At 38.2% G+C, this 20511-nt stretch overlaps 1 protein-coding gene across 1 annotated transcript; it reads right to left on the reverse strand.

Moving 5' to 3' along the window:
- Positions 1–244: 244 nt before the first annotated feature.
- Positions 245–18891, reverse strand: shoc2 (SHOC2 leucine rich repeat scaffold protein). Its single transcript, XM_005743629.2, has 9 exons — positions 18819–18891; positions 9542–10584; positions 8897–9034; positions 8613–8743; positions 8272–8460; positions 7399–7521; positions 6374–6511; positions 5991–6108; positions 245–4966 (listed from the first exon to the last, which is right to left on the reverse strand). The coding sequence occupies exons 2-9, from the start codon at positions 10206–10208 to the stop codon at positions 4758–4760; spliced, it is 1713 nt and encodes a 570-aa protein (XP_005743686.1). The 5' UTR covers positions 10209–10584; positions 18819–18891; the 3' UTR covers positions 245–4757.
- Positions 18892–20511: the final 1620 nt, after the last annotated feature.

Below are 20511 nucleotides of genomic sequence, written 5' to 3' on the forward strand. Positions count from 1 at the left end.
TTGGATTTGCTCTCATGTTTTTTCATCATGGTGGGGAAAAAACAGCTTATTAATTTCAAGTCTCTTTTAACCTTTTAACATTAGGGAAACGTTAATATTAACTTAATATTCCCATGCTGTGATGTCTGTCTGGAATAAAACGATAGAAAAATGGGGGAAAATGGGGAAAAGGGGGGGGGGGATCCTGACTTAAAAAAAATGTGAAATTTAAATACAAGCACATGAATTTGTAAATATTTATCAGTTTATTACAGTTAAAAAGATGTATGTACATACAGAACATCACCAAACATGGTCATTTTCACTCATTTGCAAAGTAGTACTCTGCAGCTAGTTGGTATCAGAATAATTTTCTTACAATGGGGCGGCATTGATTAAGTTTGTCATTTACAACCAAGCACAAGAGTCAGTGTATTTCTCTTCTTTTCCAATTGCCAAATAATGCTTAATAAAGGCATATATATCCAAACAAATAAAACATCGGAGGGGGGTGGGGGTGCTTAGTAAAACAGACTGTTGTTTAATTGCTGGTCCAGATTTCCTGTTTCAAACACACAGCTGTACACAGGTGGAAACACCTCAGACTGGATCTTAGTCACTGGTTAGCAATGAAGACTCACATAGAGGTAGTCATGTCTGCGTCTGCTCGTCCAGTCAAGAAACAACTCATCCAAAATCTGTTATGTCCAAGGACCCGCATCTCTTTACTGGCGTAAAAAGGAAATAAAAGAAAAAAATGACTGTTTTTGTGGATTAAATCAAGCGGTCATAAAGGTTTTGCTTGGTGCACATAAGGCAGTCAAGTAAATGTATGGAGATACTACAGGAGGATGTGTCAGTGGCTGGGTGCGATTCAGATAAGTATGCACTGGGAAAGATTGGACAGCTTCACATTAAAGGGCCATTCCACCAAAGCTGACTCGGTTTATATACAAAAAAGATGAGTAATTATGAATCCATGTTCCCTCATGTGGAAACAAACCTGGAATTTTTTTGTTGTGTTTCTGAAAACATGTCCAAAACTACCTAATCTCAGTATAGATTTATTTTTAAGAAATGAAGTTTAGTCTCTCTGCAAAACTCCTGAATTAAACCTGATATAACTGCAGAGATAAGATATTAAAAAAATAAATACGTTGTTCTTTCGCAAAATAACAATGCAAGTCAGTGTTGGTGGAATTCCCTTTTAATGCCAAAGACAAGGGAGACGTAAGCTAATGCACATCCACTTGGTAGCATAATGGCATCATCTTCCATTGCGCTCTCTGTTTTCTTGAAAAACTCATCACATTACAGATTTTGTAATACTGAGCCTACCATAACGTCAGATTACTGTACAGAGTAAAAGGAAAAATAAGACAGAAGAAACTAGACCCAAATTTACATTGTAACAACCAGTTGCTTGTCATCAAGTACAGTCAGTGGCCATAGACACAAGGAATAGCCAAACAAACACATAAAAAAGACCATTAAGGCTGCTTGTCAATGTAGATTAAGTAGGATAAGCATTGCCACACAATGCTTCGACACCCTTTGCAATATACAAAAAGGGAGCATTTGCAGATACACCAAATAGCCACTAAATCGAAATCTTCTATGCAAAAACGCCCGATTCTGACCCAGACAAATCATGTCAAATATGTGTTCAACATGCTTGTTTCCTGTACAAAATAACAAGGCAAGAAAATGACGACTCATATGATCCAGAAACAAAAAAGCAAAAGGAGCAAAATGACTGATTCTGTGATGCTCTCGATGGCCTAAAATCACAAACGATAGAAAAATAAACAAAATACTCCAATTATTTTGGATGCACCAGTACGCAATACATCATCACCACCTGCAGCAACAAGTCAGCACCTGGAACTGAATGGACAGGTCTGTGATCTCCATCTCCTCCTCAGAACATTAAAACTACATTCCACGATCTGATAAATGCTCTCCAGTCGATCAGCCCCGCTCAGTTCGTGCCTCACCTCCCGTCATCTCGTCTCTTCATACCCTGGCATTCTCAGCCTTGCAAAATGGCACATGAATAAAGTAAAACAGAGAGACTGAATGTAAAAATGGGTCACAGCGCTCACGCTGCATACCTAATGCACATCTCACTTTTGAGTACTCGTTGAAGGCATTTTTCACACAATTGTTTACAGCTAAAAGTAAATACACACACAAAACAAAAGAAACTTCCAAAGCTTTTATATAAAACCCAGGAATGCAATGCCTCCGGTGTGTTGTTGAGCGTGAACACAGAAAGCCCTTTTTACAATTTTTTTTGTCTTTTTCCGACAGTCTTGTACTGTAACTGCGTTAAGCTCAAATATGCACCTTGTGTTGTCTCATCGTTGTGTCCGAACGATTTGATCTGTGTGAAAACCACCGGGCCTGATGCTTAACCGAAAAGGTCAGTGGATTTGTCCCTTGTCAGGTTTTCGAGTGAAGTCTCTATCGTTCTTGGGAGTGGATCGTTTTCCCTTCTCCTGCCCTACTCGGCTCCCTCTGTCTCGGAACAGCATATGTTTAAGTCCATGAAAAGCAGCAACAGGTTCTGCTGGTAAATTAGAAGCAGCGTTTCATTGTTCCCCCAACCCTGACCTGACCCAACTCCAACGTGAGCTGTGGTGCTCACGTCACTTGGGCTTCCTGTTGAGAAGAGTGGCCAACACAACCCACTAAAACACACCAAGCTGCTGCAGAGAAAGTAGGCCCACACATGTCAATACAAAAAAAGATCCATGATTGAATATAGAATTGGGATGCAAAACATCCTAAGGAAACAAAAAAGGTTTGGTTTGATTTCCTTTTGTTGGATTCTTAAAATGCACAGTCACAGGAGATAATACTAACTGAAAGCACATTTTATCATTTTGAATAAAAAAAACAAACAAAAAAAAACCCCCAAAACAAATTGATTTAAAATAAACTGGGCTCATTTGAACTGCAGTTAGCTGTTATGCTTGCAACAGAGAAAGCAGGATATGTGAATATTAAAACTGTCTCACACCCAGAGACCCTTTTTTTTTTTTTTTTTAACAGTTCAAGAGAGCAGGTTCCTTTGCGACTGAAAGGAAAACCTTCCCCAAAGAAAGTTACCATTTATTTTGAGCCAGTGAAACTCAGCATTTATATTTAATTGATACAAATTTACAACCGTTTAACAAATAAAATACTTCTGAAACAAAATGCCCCCATTCAAAAATAATCAATGAGAGACTACTGATTTTTTTTTTGTCTTAATATAGAGAATGCAAATAAAAAGTGCATACAAGCAGCAGCATTGCTGGGACAGTGTGGGACAACAAAGATATCTTTAAAAAAAAAATTAAGTTACAAATCAATACAAATCAAGGAAATAGTTTGCATGATGCTATTAAGATTCTTAACTCGACCCTGTGAAAACAAACTACAGAAAATTAAAGACATTTTTTAAAAAGAAAAAAGAAAGAACTTTCAAGAAGTTACCGGCCAATGTTTTATTATAAATGTTTTTCTTCTTTTTTTTTTTTAAACTCTCATACACTCACCACTTGCTCCAGAAGCTCAAAACGTCTTTTAAAAACGCTTGATATGTTGGTCAATGATCAACTGGATGACAGCTATGCAACCCAACACTGAAGATAATATCAAACAAGTAAACATAACTAAAAATTGCACTCAAGGCAACAACCAGTATTTGTATTAATATATAAAAACATCATTTATCCCATCACCTATGTATGCGCTGATGTTTCTCAATACCTTTTTGTCACATAAAATCAATATAGACAGGGCCCACAGCACTGCCTGTTTTGGAGAAAAGTCCAAGTTGCTTCTGTTTTTCAAGCATGTGTGATTGGCATTTCTCTATGTATGCATTTACTATCTCCTGCTGCTATTTATTTTAAAAAAAAAGACCCTAAAAAAGTAAAAACAAAAAGTAACAGCAGTAATTTAAAAAAAAGTTACCGAAATAATTTGTCTTTGTACTCTTGTGGTCAACCGTGTTTAGAAATAAACCACTGGTTCACTCTAAACATAGGCACATTTAAAAAAAAATTAAAAGGTTAAAAAAACAAAACAAAACAAAATGCCAAAAAGAAAAAAGAAAAAAAAAAAGAACACCATCATTAGACCTTTGTTCTCTATAGTCAAGAAGCAATTAACACAATTTATGTCAAGGGAAGATGAGGTTTAAAAAAAATGTTTTAAAAATGGGAGAGTCAAAAGAATATATAACAAGATGACGTTAAAAATCACGGCAGCAGCAGTAAGTTAAAAGTTCCAAAGACTTTTTGTTTGTTTTTGCATACAATTGTATCCTTGCTCACATAATAGATGCTTGTAATTACCGTAAATACATTGGCAATGGGAGCATGGTTTATATGGTTGAAAGACTTGCCACTTAGCTCACAGTTACTCAATATATATAACTTTATATATCTTCAGTTTTGGCAAATAGATGGAAATAATTCCTCTTGTATGATTCGGAATGAAAGACGAGTTACGGGTGATGGACTGGCGTCCTAAAATGACCGTGATAAACTGGAGAAACACAGAAGTCAAGTCTCCAAAGGTTTGCTTTGCTTCTGCCCAAGGATGATAAAAAGAAACATTTTCCTCCTCAGTATCCTCTTTTTATTTGCCCCACCGACACCTGTTGTGACGAGTGTGTTTTCTTTACAGTGTATGATACACATAATGAGGGTGGGCAGGCAAAAGGGTGCAGAGCAAGTGGAGGGTTTGCAGTTAATCAGGACTGGCATTGAGCTGCTCTTGGCTCAGACCATGGCACGGTATGGTCCCTGCATCTTGAGGAACTGAATGATGAAAGAAGGGCCTCCTGCGACAATCTGGGGTGGCAGATGGGTGAGGGGACAGTTCTCTATGCTCATGATGGACAGTTTACTGCAGAGGGCCAGCTCAAATGGAAGGCTGTGCAGGTTGGGGTTGTCGTTGAGGTACAGTTCCTCCAAGTTCTCCAGTGTGCCTGAGGACAGACATTATGCAGTGTTAGTTGAAGCGTATACTGTCATCCAGGGAAACTGTGTCAATAAAATCATTTTTTTTCAATGATAGCTCCTTTATTTAGTATATTAGATTTGATGCACTTTAAGCACTCATGAAATAGCAAATCAGGTACGCATAAGTGCAATTAATTCCAGCGCGCCAAAAGCTCAGGTCAGATTAGGTTCTGGTCATCTCCGCTAGACACCCCTGGCTCTGAGCAAAACAGCATCACCAATCTATTGTTCAAAGAGACAGCCAATGAGAATAAACTTGGGCTAAAAGCAGGGCACCTAAGTGCAGTTAAAGATAATCCAGGATTATTAAGAATGAAACTGTGCAAAGCTGCTGTAGTAACTACCACGTCAAGAATAAAAGTATTTTATTTATATTGCAAGAGGTTTCCTTGTAATGTTTTGCAACTTTACTGATCATGATACCTAATGCTGCAACCAGTAATAATACAAACTGCCAGTTAGTGTCCTTTTGAAAGGCTTCACATGTTAGTGAATATGAAGGGCAACAACATAATTCATTCATATTAGAAAGGCCAAATTAAACCAAGCTCAGAAAAAATCATTAATGGCCATTAAGATGGTAAGAAAAGACTGCTACACTATGGGCAAACCTCCAATTTTCATTAGCTATACAAATTTTAAGTCTTACAAACTATAAATGTTGCACTGTTACTGCTTCAAAAGAAAATCCAAATACCTCTATACCACATCTATAACCTACTTCTTCTCTCTGCCTAAACACTCTAAAAATACACTAACCTTATCTTCTTTCCCCACTCATTTTAATCTCTGGCTTAACGCAACACTAACAAAGCTATCCAGATTGGTCCAGTCACTGGGAGGAAGGGTCAGAGGTGGCACATACTGTGGACTGTTAAGCTCTTGAACTCTAATGGTTACGCTTAGCCTTTATGGAAAAAAAATAATGGTTACATGTATTTTCTTTGTCATAAAGGAGATTTTCAGAATGGGTATAAGAGGAGTACTGACCAATCTCCTCCGGAAGGTGTTGCAGCTGGTTCTCCCCCAAACCCAGATGAGTCAGGTTGAGGAGGTGGCCGATTCCTCTGGGTAACATAGTCAGCTGATTATTTGTCAACACCAGTTTCTGAAACGAAGGTAGAGACAGCACAATGAAACTGTAAAAAGGCTTCTGATTCCACTGTATGCCACAGCATTTACCAGCTGGAGACCAACTGTGGATGATTATCTAATGTGTAGACAGGCTGTGCTGTATCTGCTCCTTAAAACTAAAGTGATTTCTATAATAAAGGATTAGGATCTCAGTTTTTAAGATTGTTAAAACAACTGATTCCGATTCATATACAACCGAAATCAGAGCAACCAGACAATTTTAGCAATGGTAGGCTTACCTGTAAATCTTTCAGATAAGCGATTTCATTAGGTAGACATTCCAACTTGTTTTCCTCCAAGTCAAGCTCCCTTAACTTTCTCAAATTCCCAATACCATGTGGTAACTTCTTGAGAAGATTATTGGACAATATTAACACCTGTGAAGACAATGAGGGTTTTTTTTAATGAGGAACAATCAGACAGCTTGGCACTATTAAATATAATGATTCACAGAATTAAACAATTAAGCATCACAATTAAACCAAAAAATAAACCCAGAAAAAGCAACAGCGGCTGATATGAGTTTATTTAATAAATCACTAGCCTCAAAGATAAGTTCCCAATGTTCATAATTTATTATAAATCTGTACCAAATATCATCTCTTTATGGAAGCCCGTTTCCGCCACTAAAAAAAAAAAAAAAAAAGGATCCATAACTCAAAATTTCGAGTTATTTTCTCGAAATTTCGACATATTAACTCAAAATTTTGAGAAAAGCAACTCGAAATTTTGAGTTAGCGCTGCCAATCAGTAATCTACGTGAATGACGTCATTTCCATGTTACCCGGAAGCTGAAGCCCTCAGCTACAAATGCTACAGCTAAGCTACCGGTATTACATCCAGTCGTGAATGCACAGATTGCTGAGTGTTTTCAGCCTGGCTTCACAAATGATGAAATCCCTGTGTTATTAGCTGAATCACATGGTGTTACTATCAGCAAACATACTTTAATTTGTTGGGATCCGTTTTTGAGTGCGCGGTCCTGCGCCATATGCTTCCGGGTAACAAGAAAGCGACCTCATTCACGTATATTTTTGATTGGCAGAGCTAACTCGAAATTTTGAGAAATGTAACTCGAAATTTTGAGAAATGTAACTCGAAATTTCGAGATAATAACTCGAAATTTCGAGTTATGGATACTAGCTTCTTTTTTTTTTTTAAGTGGCGGAAACGGGCTTCCATATCTCTTAGATATTGTGCTGAGATACTAAAAAAAAATAAAAAATAAAAAAAATCACCCAACATTTATGTATGAAAGACTCACCTCCAGAGAAGCAAGACCACAGATATCCTCTGGGATCTTAGTCAGCTGATTGGTGGCCAGGTTAAGTTCAACCATGCTAGTCCATGTACCAAAATCCAAAGGCAGTGCTGTTAACTGGTTGTCCTGAGCGAAGACAAAGGAAAAGCGTTATTAGCAATATAACTGACTATTCAGTGAGTCAACAAAATAGGGCGAGCAGACTGATGGATTACATTAGATATGCTTCTTACAATAAAACATATTCTTTTGAAATGACACTTTAAGAGTACTCACCGTGTGTTTTTTCCACGTAACAGATATTTGACTTCGATATATTTAATGATTCCATGAACTTTTATCGTTCTACCTCACTTTTATTAGAACTACTGTAAAAGCAAACTTTCCAAAAGTGCAGAATGTTGATTTGTTGCTTTGTTAAATATCAAAATTTTCTATGAATTCACAGGAGTGCATAACTTTTTGTATGTGACTCCATATTGCTCAGGTATAACAAAGCTTCAGTTCAATACCTGATGTTCCTGTGGTTTTTCTTCTCTGAAGATATTTTAACATGTCACAGCGCAGATTCAATAATGTTCAAATTCAATTTAGCTCCCTCAGTTTCAGCCTCCTAGTATTGCTCATGCTGGCTCACAGTCACAGCTTACTGGAACACTTGACAATAACAGAGCCATTGTCCACCTGGACCTTTCTTTTTGCGACAAGTCAAATATGTCTGCGGTAAAAACCAGGCTTAATATTCACCCGTTTTATCCTCTTGTGATACCTTACTACCACCAGACTTTGGCAAAAATAAAACAACAGCAGATAAAATGGAGATAATTTAACCAAAAGATATTAATTGTATATTGTATTACAAGCGTGTAACTATACCTTCATGTTAAGCTTGCTTAACACTTTTGCCCTGGAAAAGATGCCAAAGGGTATCTTGTTGATACGGTTGTGCTCCATGTTGAGAGAGTAAATGGTTGAGAACTGGGATGGCCCACCCACAGGGTACGACTGGAAGCAGTTTCTTGCCAGCGTTAAACTCGTCAGATTGACCAAACTTGACAGCAGACCCTGACCAAATACAGAAACAGTAGCATGGCAGGAATCATATGAGCAGGACAAGGCTGTTGGTATATGCGGTTGGGTTTTACACTGGATATATTCACAAGTAGACCACAAACATATCATATTACATTTGTGATAAAAATCCATGGTCTACTTACCTCTGGCAACACTGAAATGTTGTTGTTTTCAAGATTTAGCTCCTCCAGTTCTCGACATAGCGCTAAAGATCTGGGAATAGCTGACAATCTATTGTACCTCAGACCTAAGCGATTTATGCTTGCCAAGTTTCCTGAAATAGTAACCAAAAACATTTTTGCAGTCTTTTTGTATCATTATTAAATGTAGCTGGATTCACAAGGTTTTGGGGGGAAACAAAACAAATTTTAAAAAAAGCTTTAACAAAAATACAAACTGATGAATACAAATGATGTAGTTATATTACCTATAGTCTCTGGGAGGTCCAAGAGCTCATTGTGCTGCAAGTCGAGGTTAGTTATCTGTGTGCAATTTCCAATCTCCCTCGGTAGGTGTTCCAACTGGTTATGGGCAACGTCCAGAGTAATGAGGCTGCATAGCTCCCCTGCAAGAAGATGCATACAAAATACAAAAACTACTAATTCAACAAGGGTGTTTTCAATATTATACACTGGCCTCACTGACAACTTCTAAGCCTTTTGTCTCATTCCACATAAAGAGAATTTAAATACAGATTTAAATGTGCAAAACAGATTTTTTCCCCCCCGAATTGGAACAGCCAAGTTAACAGCAACAATTTTTAAATGCACTACAGTACGTTAGAGAGAACACTGACAATTACAACGCTGTTATTAGTTTGGGATTTTGGAATTTAGTAATGGTCTATGTAGTACTGCTGGAGCTGAAGGAGACTGTGTATAGGGGTGTTGTAGAATCATATACATTAAAAAAATGGCCATCACAACGTACACCCTGATTGAAAATTAATACAGCTAAATATTTCAAATCCATGGTCAATCACTCCCTTACACTGGAATCTTCTTACAGTCAGTGAAAAAAGGCTGTCTTTTGTCCTTCCTTCACCTGAAAAATTCATTTCCATTTTTCTCACCTATCTCAGCGGGTAGCTGTTTGATCTTGTTCTCACGAATGCTGAGCATGGTGAGTTTGGATAGGTTTCGGATGTCCTTCTCCACTGTTGTAATGCGATTGAAGCGCAAGTACAGCGTGGTCAAAGATGTCAAGCGATAGACGACTGGTGGTATCTCTCTTAGCTTGTTATGTCGGAGGTCAAGCATTCGAAGCTTCTTCAGGGAGTCCAGGGAGTCAGGCAAACTGGTCAGGGAGTTCTCACTGAGGGCCAAAGTGACCAGGCCTGATAGGCAACCCACCTCAGCTGGCAGGCTCTGCAGCTTATTGCTGTATAGGTAGAGTTCAGTCAACTGTGTCAACTCCTTAATGGAAGTGGGCAGAGTGTGAATGGACCGCTTGGACAAATCCAGTCTCGTCGAATTCTCCTCCCGACATTTGTTAAGCTCTTTGATCACCTCTGCATTACTGGACTTCTTGCGTGTACCTGTTGCTGGGTTTGGCCGCTTTATCGTATTGTCAACGGAGAAGGCAACACCTGGTGTTGAGCTGCTGGTGTCCTTCTTTCCTTCTTTGGCATCTTTCCCTTTGGTCTTCGGGTCTTTGCCCCCATCCTTCACTAAGCCAGCCGGACCACCTTTGGGGTCCTTTTCTTTCGTTTCTTTATCTTTACCTAAAGTACTACTCATGTCGACGTTATCGGGGAACCTACAAGATTGCTCATGGGAGTCTCTCTTGTCAGGTCACTTATTCCAAAAAAACAGGACAGACAGCCAAAGAGGCTTTTAAAAAACACATTCCTGTGCAGGCCCACACATTTACAATTACCCTTGGAATAAAGGCCTTTGGATCCAAAGACTTTTTGGATACTTATGATACTTTGTCCCTTTGTTAAAATGCCATGGGAGAAAAAATCCTTTGAAGTAGCTGGATTGTGGCATCCATAGGCCACATGCTTAAGTGTTTGAACAGCACACGATCCCAGGACCTTCGGATGGAAGCTCTTTCCCGTTGCAAAGGTTAATGAAGGTTTTTTTTTTTCTTTTAAAATTCCCTCGACGTTTGCTGTGGGAGAAAAACAGAAATTTTGTTTAAATTGGCAATTTTTACACTTTACAAATATAACACTTTGGATTTTGACAGTAAATTTTAACTAGCTGTCAGTCACTTTCTCACACAATTTTTGTTTCTTTTAACTCTTTCCTGGCAGTTCTGACAAAAAGAAATACCCCTTTTTGAAAGAACTTCTAAGAACAAAATGTTTAGAAATATTTTCTACTCTGATGATGAATCTTAAAAGTGTTTCCTACTAAAAGAATGCAGTTCTCATTACCATTTAAAAGAAATCTTTAGTCCTCTTGTAGTGGGCAAAGATCAGAATATGTGTATATGAAAACTGAGAAAAAAAAAGAGAATAAAATGTAAACATGCTCCTTAGAGTTGTGCTGATATATGACAATGTCGAGATCAAAGATTGTAAAAATGAGCGGCGATAGCATAGGTAATTTTTATTACATTTCCTCTTTAATGCATTAAATCATTATTACCATTATCATCATTATGAAAGTTTAATAAATTGGATCTGCCTTCACTATCATTTCTCCATAGAATCAACACATGCAACACAGAGATGTCTGGGTTTGCAAAGGCACGAAATTAATGTGAGTGAAGCAGCTGTAGCGAACCATCATCATCTACTGACAGAAAACAGGAGGATATTTCTGACTGCCGTACTGATTTTTGAATTAGAGCTTAATGTGACTACTGAGATGCTCTTCTATCTTATCTCATTAGGCCTTAGTCATCTAGGTCTAGAAACCAGGCAGTGATCCCCTGAAAACATCTGGCTGCTAGGGAGAAGCGTGTATTCCCAGACCGTCTGACAGCAGGCTGCTGGCTGCCAGTGTGTGAATTTGCAAGAACTGAAAAGAGGGTGATTGATTTGATCACTAGCAGGTTGCTACTGTTAACGAGTGTAATACAAATAGGAAATTCAGACCACTCACCCTCAAAGTAAAAAGTTGCAATTTTTGAAACATGGTGGTTTGAGTGTTAAGGACTTTTATTTTAAATGAAAAAAACTGTCCATTTCGAGTTTGTATCACACTTTCACAACCGCTTGAAGGTCAGCAAATGTTTTCAGACATATTTGTGTATTTCATACAAACTACAAGTGACCACAGCAACCTACTGACCAAAGCAATTGCACAGAGGGTTTCAGTGCAGCACCGTATAGCTCTTTGCAACCAATTTCACTTGGCGATAGCAGCAAGCAGCCTCCTGAAACCACTTGCCAATGGTAAGGAATACTTAGTCAATTTCACAGAAACCTCACGCAACCAGTCAAAACCGGTTGAGCAACCCTCCACCCACCTCCTCTGTATCTTTTATCAGACATAACTGGTTACCAGGAGATTGCAGACCAGTCTCTCAACTTATGTGATTGGAGCTGTGACTTTTTTCTTCATCTGGTTTTTCTGTCAGTGGAAAAACTCAGCTGTGTGAGAAGGGTATGGAATAGAGGTCAGGCGAGATGGGTAAGATAGGTGAAATGTTTTATTCAAGGGGGGGAGGATGATGGATGCTACTACAGCTCTACGGTTAACAAGTCAAGAGTCAGCAAATGTTGACTTTATACCGTTTTAGCTGTTCAGCTGATATCTACCCACTTAAGTTAACTACTTATAGTAGACTCATTGTTGTACTGAACATGCGACATTGCTAGAAAACTGCCGGAACATGTTTCTCTTATTGTGTTTCACTGGCATTTAAACAAGATACACTGACAATATTCTTCCTTAAAAAAACAGGTTTCATATGCTGTCATTATAATTAAGATATTGAGTGTGCTCTGCCAGATCAAGAAATCTGTTTAATTCACTCAAGCATAACCTCACACCAACTACAAAACAAACATTGCATTGTTCTAAGTCTAACACCCCACTTAACCACCCCATACAAAATTTACAACAAAATGATCATATTGACTCCTGAGGCAATACTTATGCCCTAGATGTCCAGAGCAAACAAAAAGGGATGTTAAAGAATATACATGTGTGGTACTTGTCTCAAATACTCCCAGACAAAACACAGTCCTTTGGATCTTTATGTGACAAACTAAGACAGCCTCTCTCTGGCAGCCGTCTCTGTTTAGCCTCTTGCTGGTGCACCTTGATGACTGTGTAAGCTCTCCAGCACTAGTACAGGCTAAGCTGCAGCAAAAAGAGAGGCAGGTTTGGCTCAGGATCAGAGCTAAGTGAAAAGGTTAGGACTGCTGAGAGTAATCTTTAGAAGTGGTTTTCAAAGCATGAAGTTCCCACAACAACAGGTCATATGACCTTTTGGGTAAAAGAAATGTTTGGTCAATAGTAGCACCCCTTACATGAGAGAAAGCCTTGTAGTGTGTTTCTGTAAATAATAAAATGATGTATCCACTGCTCTTTTTGCCTGTCATAAATAAGTTAAACAGCTAATACTGTCTCTAACAGGTACTGTGTACTACATAATTATTTAAAGAAAATGAGAATACCCAGGCCAGTCCAACTCCTAGAGCAATGTAAACCAAACTGTGCAAGCAACTTCCTTTTATGGTTGTACTCTCCGTACCTGTCCTTTTACTTCTTTATGGCTATAACAAACTGCAAGTAAAAAAAAAAATCATCTGTATAGATTTGAATGCAGTTATAGACTTATAAGAGTTGTTGTATGTTATGCACACAATATGCACACTGATTTCAAATCAGTGCAGTTAAGAGTCCAATGCATTCTGCTTTCATTTAAATCTGTTTCTCTCGTCTCTGTGAATGGTAGACATGAGCATTGATCAGTGGTCACGACTATTTGCATAGTAATGATCGTGAAACTGAGCTCATGGCTCACTGTTAGTCAGTGGTGCTAGTTTTTGTCATTATGCAAAAGTACTGTTTATAAGGTTAAGGAAACCTACAGTGAACTGAGACTGAAGAAGTCACGTGAATGTGTAACAAAACATTTCTCCTGCTACATCCAAATGAATGGAGAAAACTTTCTCTGATTTTTCTCCACTCCTTTGCTTTTTTTGGTTCACCATGTGTGTGCTGATAAAGAAAGAGTTTAAGGTAACTTGTCACATTACTGGAAATGAAATTCCAGTACAACTGTGGATGCTCCTTAATCCAAAAATGAACCAATATCAACCCCAAATTTTTGGAAGACAGCTGCCAAAACAATCCTGAATATGATGACAAAGGTCAGAATGCCACAAGCTCTGCTGCTGATAGTGGAGTTAGTCGTGTCCGAGGCACTGGCTGGACTCTTGCTGATATAGTTGAAGCACAAGAAAGAGATTAGGGCAACTCCTGGCTCCATAAGACCAACATTTAGGCTACATACAAAAGTAAAAGAAAACGAAAATGAAGCCAAGAGAGAAAAGCAATGTTGTCCCCTCCCTTTGAGCTTTGCTCCACTTGATTTTACCTGAATACAGTCAACTAAGGAGAAATATACTTTTATTTCATAGGTATTCTGCTTAATATGTCCTTGGGACTAAGCACCAAAGAACAGTTGCCTCATAGATAAGGCAAAGACTGTGTCTCATTTATGGCAATCTGATCAACTAGAATGCATTTTATGCTTCAATGAATGAAACAGTCAAAAATATTTTTATTCAAATCCTGGAGCATTTCCTTTGGGAGTGACCAAAACCTCTCTGGTGGGACCAAAATTCTTTGTATGCAGGATAAACCCTGAATTTGTGATTATCGTATCATCATTGTCAGTAGCAATGACAGTAAAACATTTCCCTAAGCAAAACAAGGGTATTATGATTCGTATGTGTCAAATAAATGCAGTGGTTTCTGTAAAAATCACTAAGTGGCTTAATATTTAAATGAGCAAATACATTATCACTTCAGAAGGATAATAACAGAACACATTAAGAAGAAGCACCAACAGGTAAGAGCGCTGTTGAACAACCACAGATTCAAGATATTCAGCCACTAGGTTAAGGCAAGTCCCTATTTGCATGAATGTAATGGTTGGCTATAAATACTGGAGTCCTGCTCAATTTGGATCATTTTAACATTGGCTCTAGCAGGCAGCATTCAAAAGCCCCTCACTTGGCTAGGTTCCTGCACAATGATAAATGATGATAAATAGAATCTAACAGCAATACATATATTCAAATACTAAAGACTGACAATATGTGACACCAACCTTTCAAGTGGGGATATGCTATAGCCAATACGAGTGGGAGAAAAACTGACACAAATATGAGAGATTTTGATATTTCGACTGCCAATAAAGGGACATCAAATATCAATAATGTATTACAGAAATTAAAATACTCTTGTGCACCACCAATCCTGAGATAATTTTAGCCCAACAATATTACATTTTGTTACAAGGAAACTACAAGGAAACAAATCTGAACACACTCAGCTTGACAAAGCTACCTCCTAATTCAGAACAAGCTAACAGCTCACTCACAAGTAAAAATAGGATAGCAACCTCACTGCATCTACTAAAATTGGTGATGGCATCAATTTTTTTTCGCATACTGTAGTGTCTGAATGGTTGCTCAGATTTTGAGAGTGTTTCACAATCACAACCACTTTTGGTCGCAAGGCAACTGCACAGGTGGCCAGATAGGAGGCAACCTTTCTGCAAACAGTCACAGTCTTACTTAGACTTACTGCAATCACTCAAGTGAGACTGCTAAAGGTTTGCAAATAATTTCTATCTAAGCTATAAATGCAGACACATTGCCAATATGTTACCACCAGTCTGAATGCGTTTCCAGGAGACTCGACTCAGCTGGCTTTGAGCTGGATGTATTCTGGTTATAATCCTTTTTATTAGGAAAGTTGTTGAGTGTAAATGTAGCAGTTCAATATGAATTTCTGATAAATGATACAAATATGTGATAGCAATAGATATTTGATTTTTGACCATTTATCACAGTTAATTGTTGTATTAGCATAAAAAGATTGCATGCAATTGCCAACTTGAACCATTTGAATCACACACTGATAGCAAACTGACTCCACCTTAAGATAACATTTCTGGCAGTGTTGATATGCCTGAAATCTCATTTTGCACCAAAAAGAAAAATAACTTATCAAATAAGGTCATCTTATTGAATGAAAAAAAGATCAGTGATATCTAGAGAAAACTGCTGTTACTCGAAAACTTTTTTTCAACATAAACTTTCTCAACAAATAACATTTAAACTCATCTCTCAGAAGAAATTATATACATATTATTAAGGCTTATTACAATAAATATTACATAAATTAAAACACTCCACTGTAAACTAATATCAGAGTAGGTCTTCAGCTGGTTTAGCATGTAAGACAATGTCCTATCCTATCCAAGTCAACCTAATTGTATTTAAATAATGCTAAGTCACAACAACAGGTCCCCCAAGGTGCTTCTAAAAGTAAAGAAACTCAGACACCATGTAGAATGATCAGTGTAACTTTTCTTCTCTATGTGCATCACTCTAATTTTGCACTTTGAACATTCCCTCACATCAGTTCTGATAGTTTCAGTAATCTACATCCAGCAATTTGCTGAAATCTGTGACTCCTTATATTGATGTTATGCTTATTATTTTTTATTACTGAGACAATGATTGTTATTCTCTCAATGATAAATATAAAACCTGCGGTGAAAAAGTAGCCAGAAATGCACAAGAGATATTGCTGCATCGACGCAAAGTGTAGTTACATTTCTAGGAAGGTACACGTCAGGTTATGGTGTAGAGTTTCAGAAGGGTTTGTGGTTATGATGTAGCTACAGAGCAGATTTCCTGCTGAGCCATAATTTCCCAGTCAGCAGTTAGCAATAAGCTAGCTAGTTTTTTTTTTAGCATCTGTTACCCCATGGCTCACTATAGTACCTTTGTGTTAATATAAACACATTACAGCAGACAATCTCTTTCTAAAAAGACTTGGATAAGGGTTCATTTGTTCTTAAACAACAGGAAAAAAAGTGCATTTATATTCAGGAAGCAGACACTGAAAACAGACAAATCATAACCAGGTTAGCAATTAATATGTTGTTATGTGGTCTGAGTTATGTGTAACCAAAAGGTTCTATATCCCAGGCTTAATCCTCATAGTGAAACCTTACTTGGCTCATCTGTAAGCCCCAAGGCTCTAGTATACACAGAGATTATTGTTATTATTTTACACCTCATTCTAAACATGTTGTACACATACTGAGGTCTAAGAAAAAGCCATAGAACATGTAAAATGACAACGTAATTCTTGGGGGACTGTTCAACCTGAAGACACCACACACATACGGAAAAGGTTTGGTCGGTTGTCAGAACTAGGTTACTGTTAATGCTGTGGTATTGGGTGTGCTTAGTCAGACCAAGAAAGTCTAGTGTACCAAGGATAAACTCAAACCGACTTGCTCCTGCTACGCAAACATGGCCCAGTGGGTGTTAACATTGCAGTAAGCCTACAACCCCATCTAAGCAATCGTTCAACTACTTAGCTAAACCCTACAAAATCCACAAAAGAAAGACAATTTTAACTAGATACGTATGACTGGAAAACCTAATAAGTCAACAAAGGACATAACTCATGTGAAATTATGCAACTACTCAGCCAAACCTGTTTGACCAGAACGGTAAAGTATGGATGAGCCTTTAGATCACCCTTCACAACTGACTGATATGCTCATGTGTGACTGTGTGTAAGCTGAAACTACTTGTTTAGCCAATGTAAATATGAGGCTGAACTCAAGCAAGGTTTTGCAGAAAAAGCTAATGCATTTGTCCATCAACACAACCACAACACCACCATAAAGTGCTATTTGAACTTCCCACATAGACTAATGAAGTTATCCATTAAGGATATCTTGGGCCCATCTGCTAATGTCAGTACATTCAGGCATGAGTGGAACTGTTCTCCCTCGTTTGTCCATTATAATCCCTTTAGGATCAGATGATACATGTGCCGATATATCAGCTAATTAGAGAATGCAATAAAGCACGTCCGAAGCAAAGAAATGTTTCAGAGTCCGATTCAAGAAATATTCAGTCATCTGCTTGCTGGTACTTCACAGTAAGTTGAGGCCTGTCAATATAGAATCTCCGTATGATAGAAGGTCGCAAAATTGCACAACAGGGGTGAGGTGGCAGCTATCGCTGTTGCCACTAAACAGAACTCCACATGACCCCACTAGGTTGAGGGGGGTCATGTAGGCTACGTGTGCAAATGGCAAACCCCTGGAAACAGACTACCGACAGAAACGGTAGCCACCAGGTCGAGAAGTCGCATTTCAATATCACCCAATTTCCATGATATGAACACCTAATATGGGTATGACAGTGTATTATCAGTAATGTGAGTGTAACACCTTGACGCTAATAATGCTACGTTGTGACTGTTAACCTAACTGCACAAGCTAGACAACTATTTGTCGTAAACCAACTCGAGTAAGCTAAAATGTCTTCTGTTAGCTAAGCCACTTATAAAACTAAGACATATAATACACGTCTCAAAGTCTTTTCTAAACTGGGAGAAACAGCAACCTGCTAAGACGACTGACAACAAGGCAGGAAATAAAAACAGCTAAGCTGAGCGTCAACGGCACGGCAAACGTCAGTTATACCAGACTGCTAAATTGCTACCGTCAGCTAGCGAGCAACTTAGCTTACAAGCTAACGGTACTTTTTTTTTCCCAAACAAGGAAAATCAAAACAGCTGTCATTAGCACATAATGAAATAAAGGACCATTGGTGGGTGTTTGCTAGACCGTGCAGAGAGGGTGTCGAGATTTGCCCTTAATACTCACACCCAGCGCTTAGCTTAATCATTAGCAGAGGTGTGTGTGTGTGTGTGTGTTTGTGTGTATGTGTGTGTGTGTGTGTAACGCAGGCCCGAGCGGAGCGGCTGTCGGACGTAGACCGACCCGACCGAAGGGGGGGAAATCTCTGCTGTAGCCAGCTGAGTGCATACGGGTAGCAGATACCCAACGAGAACATCCTGTGAAGGCGTGAAAGCAGCTGATATCCCGACCCGAGCAGCCACGCAAGGCCACAGAAGAGCCGACAACCTGTAACGCTGAATCTAAGCGCCGTTCCCGTTGTGAATATGAGCCGAGAAAAAAGAAAACAGTGAAAAACAGCGGCCATTCCGAAGCTGAACAAAAGAGTGCGTTCGTACTCGCCACCGCAAAATGACACATCGCTGTTACACACGCCTGAACGAGAGGCTGACAAGTACGTTACATCTAGAGCAATGCGTTACCGTGCTGTGGGGATAAAAACGTCCAATGTTAATGTACTAAAATAACTGCTTTACCTTCAGAGGTGTGACTCCGCCATCCTTGCTGCTTCCTCCTCTTTTCCTACACTGCTGCTCTGCTCCCCTCCCTCCCCCGGTCACCAAACTGCGTCATTCACACGCCTAACCAATGTTATCACGAGACTTTGAAATGCAATCAAACGTCCATTATTTTACAAACATTTATCTGTGAAAATCAATCTGAGACAATAATAATGATTGATTACAAACCGGAGCATTAAAACAATGTATTGAAAAGAAAATTAAAAAAGAAAACGAACTCATACAAATCTCTGACTTTTATTAACTGTAAAACTGTGCAAATACATTCTAAAAACAACTAAAAAGAGATGAATGTCCTTAAAAAAGCAAGCGGATTTGTTTTCTAATTTATGTCATGTCTCTTCTTTTTTTTTACACTTATGAAAGTTTTCTGAGTTTTCAGCTCCTGAAAACGCCCCCTCCTGAAAACGCCCCCTCATAAGTGTAAAAAAAAAAAAACCTGCAACCACTTGGGGCTGTGTCCAAAAGTTATTCGCTCCCATGTTAAAATACACACAGCAAAATGTGTAGACTTGCAAAATAGATGCAAAATAAAATCCAATGAATAAATAAAATTGTTCAATGTACATTTAAAACAGTACTACAACAGGCAATTCTATAATTACAACCTATACACTGGGCCACCTTTACAAATACAAGACAGATTCAAGCATCAGCAATCTAATTTAAACCACATCATGAACCCATCTGCATAATAAACAATACAAGCATGGTACAATCACAGAGAAATATAGTCAGAGCTATAAAGGTGCAAAAATATCTGTAGTTATGGCTTAGTGCACAATATATGAGAGACTTTCTCTGCAGAAATGGGTTAATGAACTCATCAAACACTAGGATACTTGTGAATCCAGAATATATAAAGGCTGCAGTTTGTTTTGCAATCTTTGACTGAGCTCATGCTTTTAAACCTTGTTGCACAAGCTAAAAAATTGACTCTTTTTTAGTCTAATTTAGACATATGGGGGTTAATCCAAACATTCCGAATTGCATAAGCCCATGCCCCACAAAACCATTTCTAGTGCAATTGCTGTAGATCCACTACGGAGCTACTGTTAACCAAATAATTAACATGAGTGTGATTGTTACTGCAATAACTTACTAGTGATGCGAGGGGGCAGAGGCCACACAGTTATGGATGGGACTGATAATGCCACCCTTTCATTCTATATGATAACTTCTGGCTTCAAAAACAATAACATGGCAGCAGACAAAATGCTTATGTTAGCTTTCATAATGGGGAGTACAAAAACCAGTGGTCATGTCCATGTTTTATATACAGTTTGTTATCTTTACACATTTAATTTACAGTGAATACAATTTACAGATGACAGTGGAAATACACTGCTCAAAAAATAAAATAAAAAAATAAAGGGAACACAAAAATAAGACATCCCAGATCAGAATGAATGAAATATTCTTATTAAATACTTCTTTTTTTTTTTACAAAGTTGAATGTGCTAACACCTGTGGATGTCGGGCCCTAATTTACATTGTGTTGTTTAAGTGTTCCCTTTATTTTTTTGAGCAGTTTATAAAAGATCCAAAACCCATCGTTGTGTTGAGTTTTTGTGTTGTATATATCAAACAACTTGTCTAGCTCTAAAAATATTTTTAGTTTCATATAGATCCTAAGTGAGAGTAGATC

The sequence above is a fragment of the Pundamilia nyererei genome, unplaced genomic scaffold, assembly GCF_000239375.1.
Source record: "Pundamilia nyererei isolate P.nyererei 1_Seehausen unplaced genomic scaffold, PunNye1.0 scaffold00134, whole genome shotgun sequence".
Classification (NCBI taxonomy): domain Eukaryota; kingdom Metazoa; phylum Chordata; class Actinopteri; order Cichliformes; family Cichlidae; genus Pundamilia; species Pundamilia nyererei.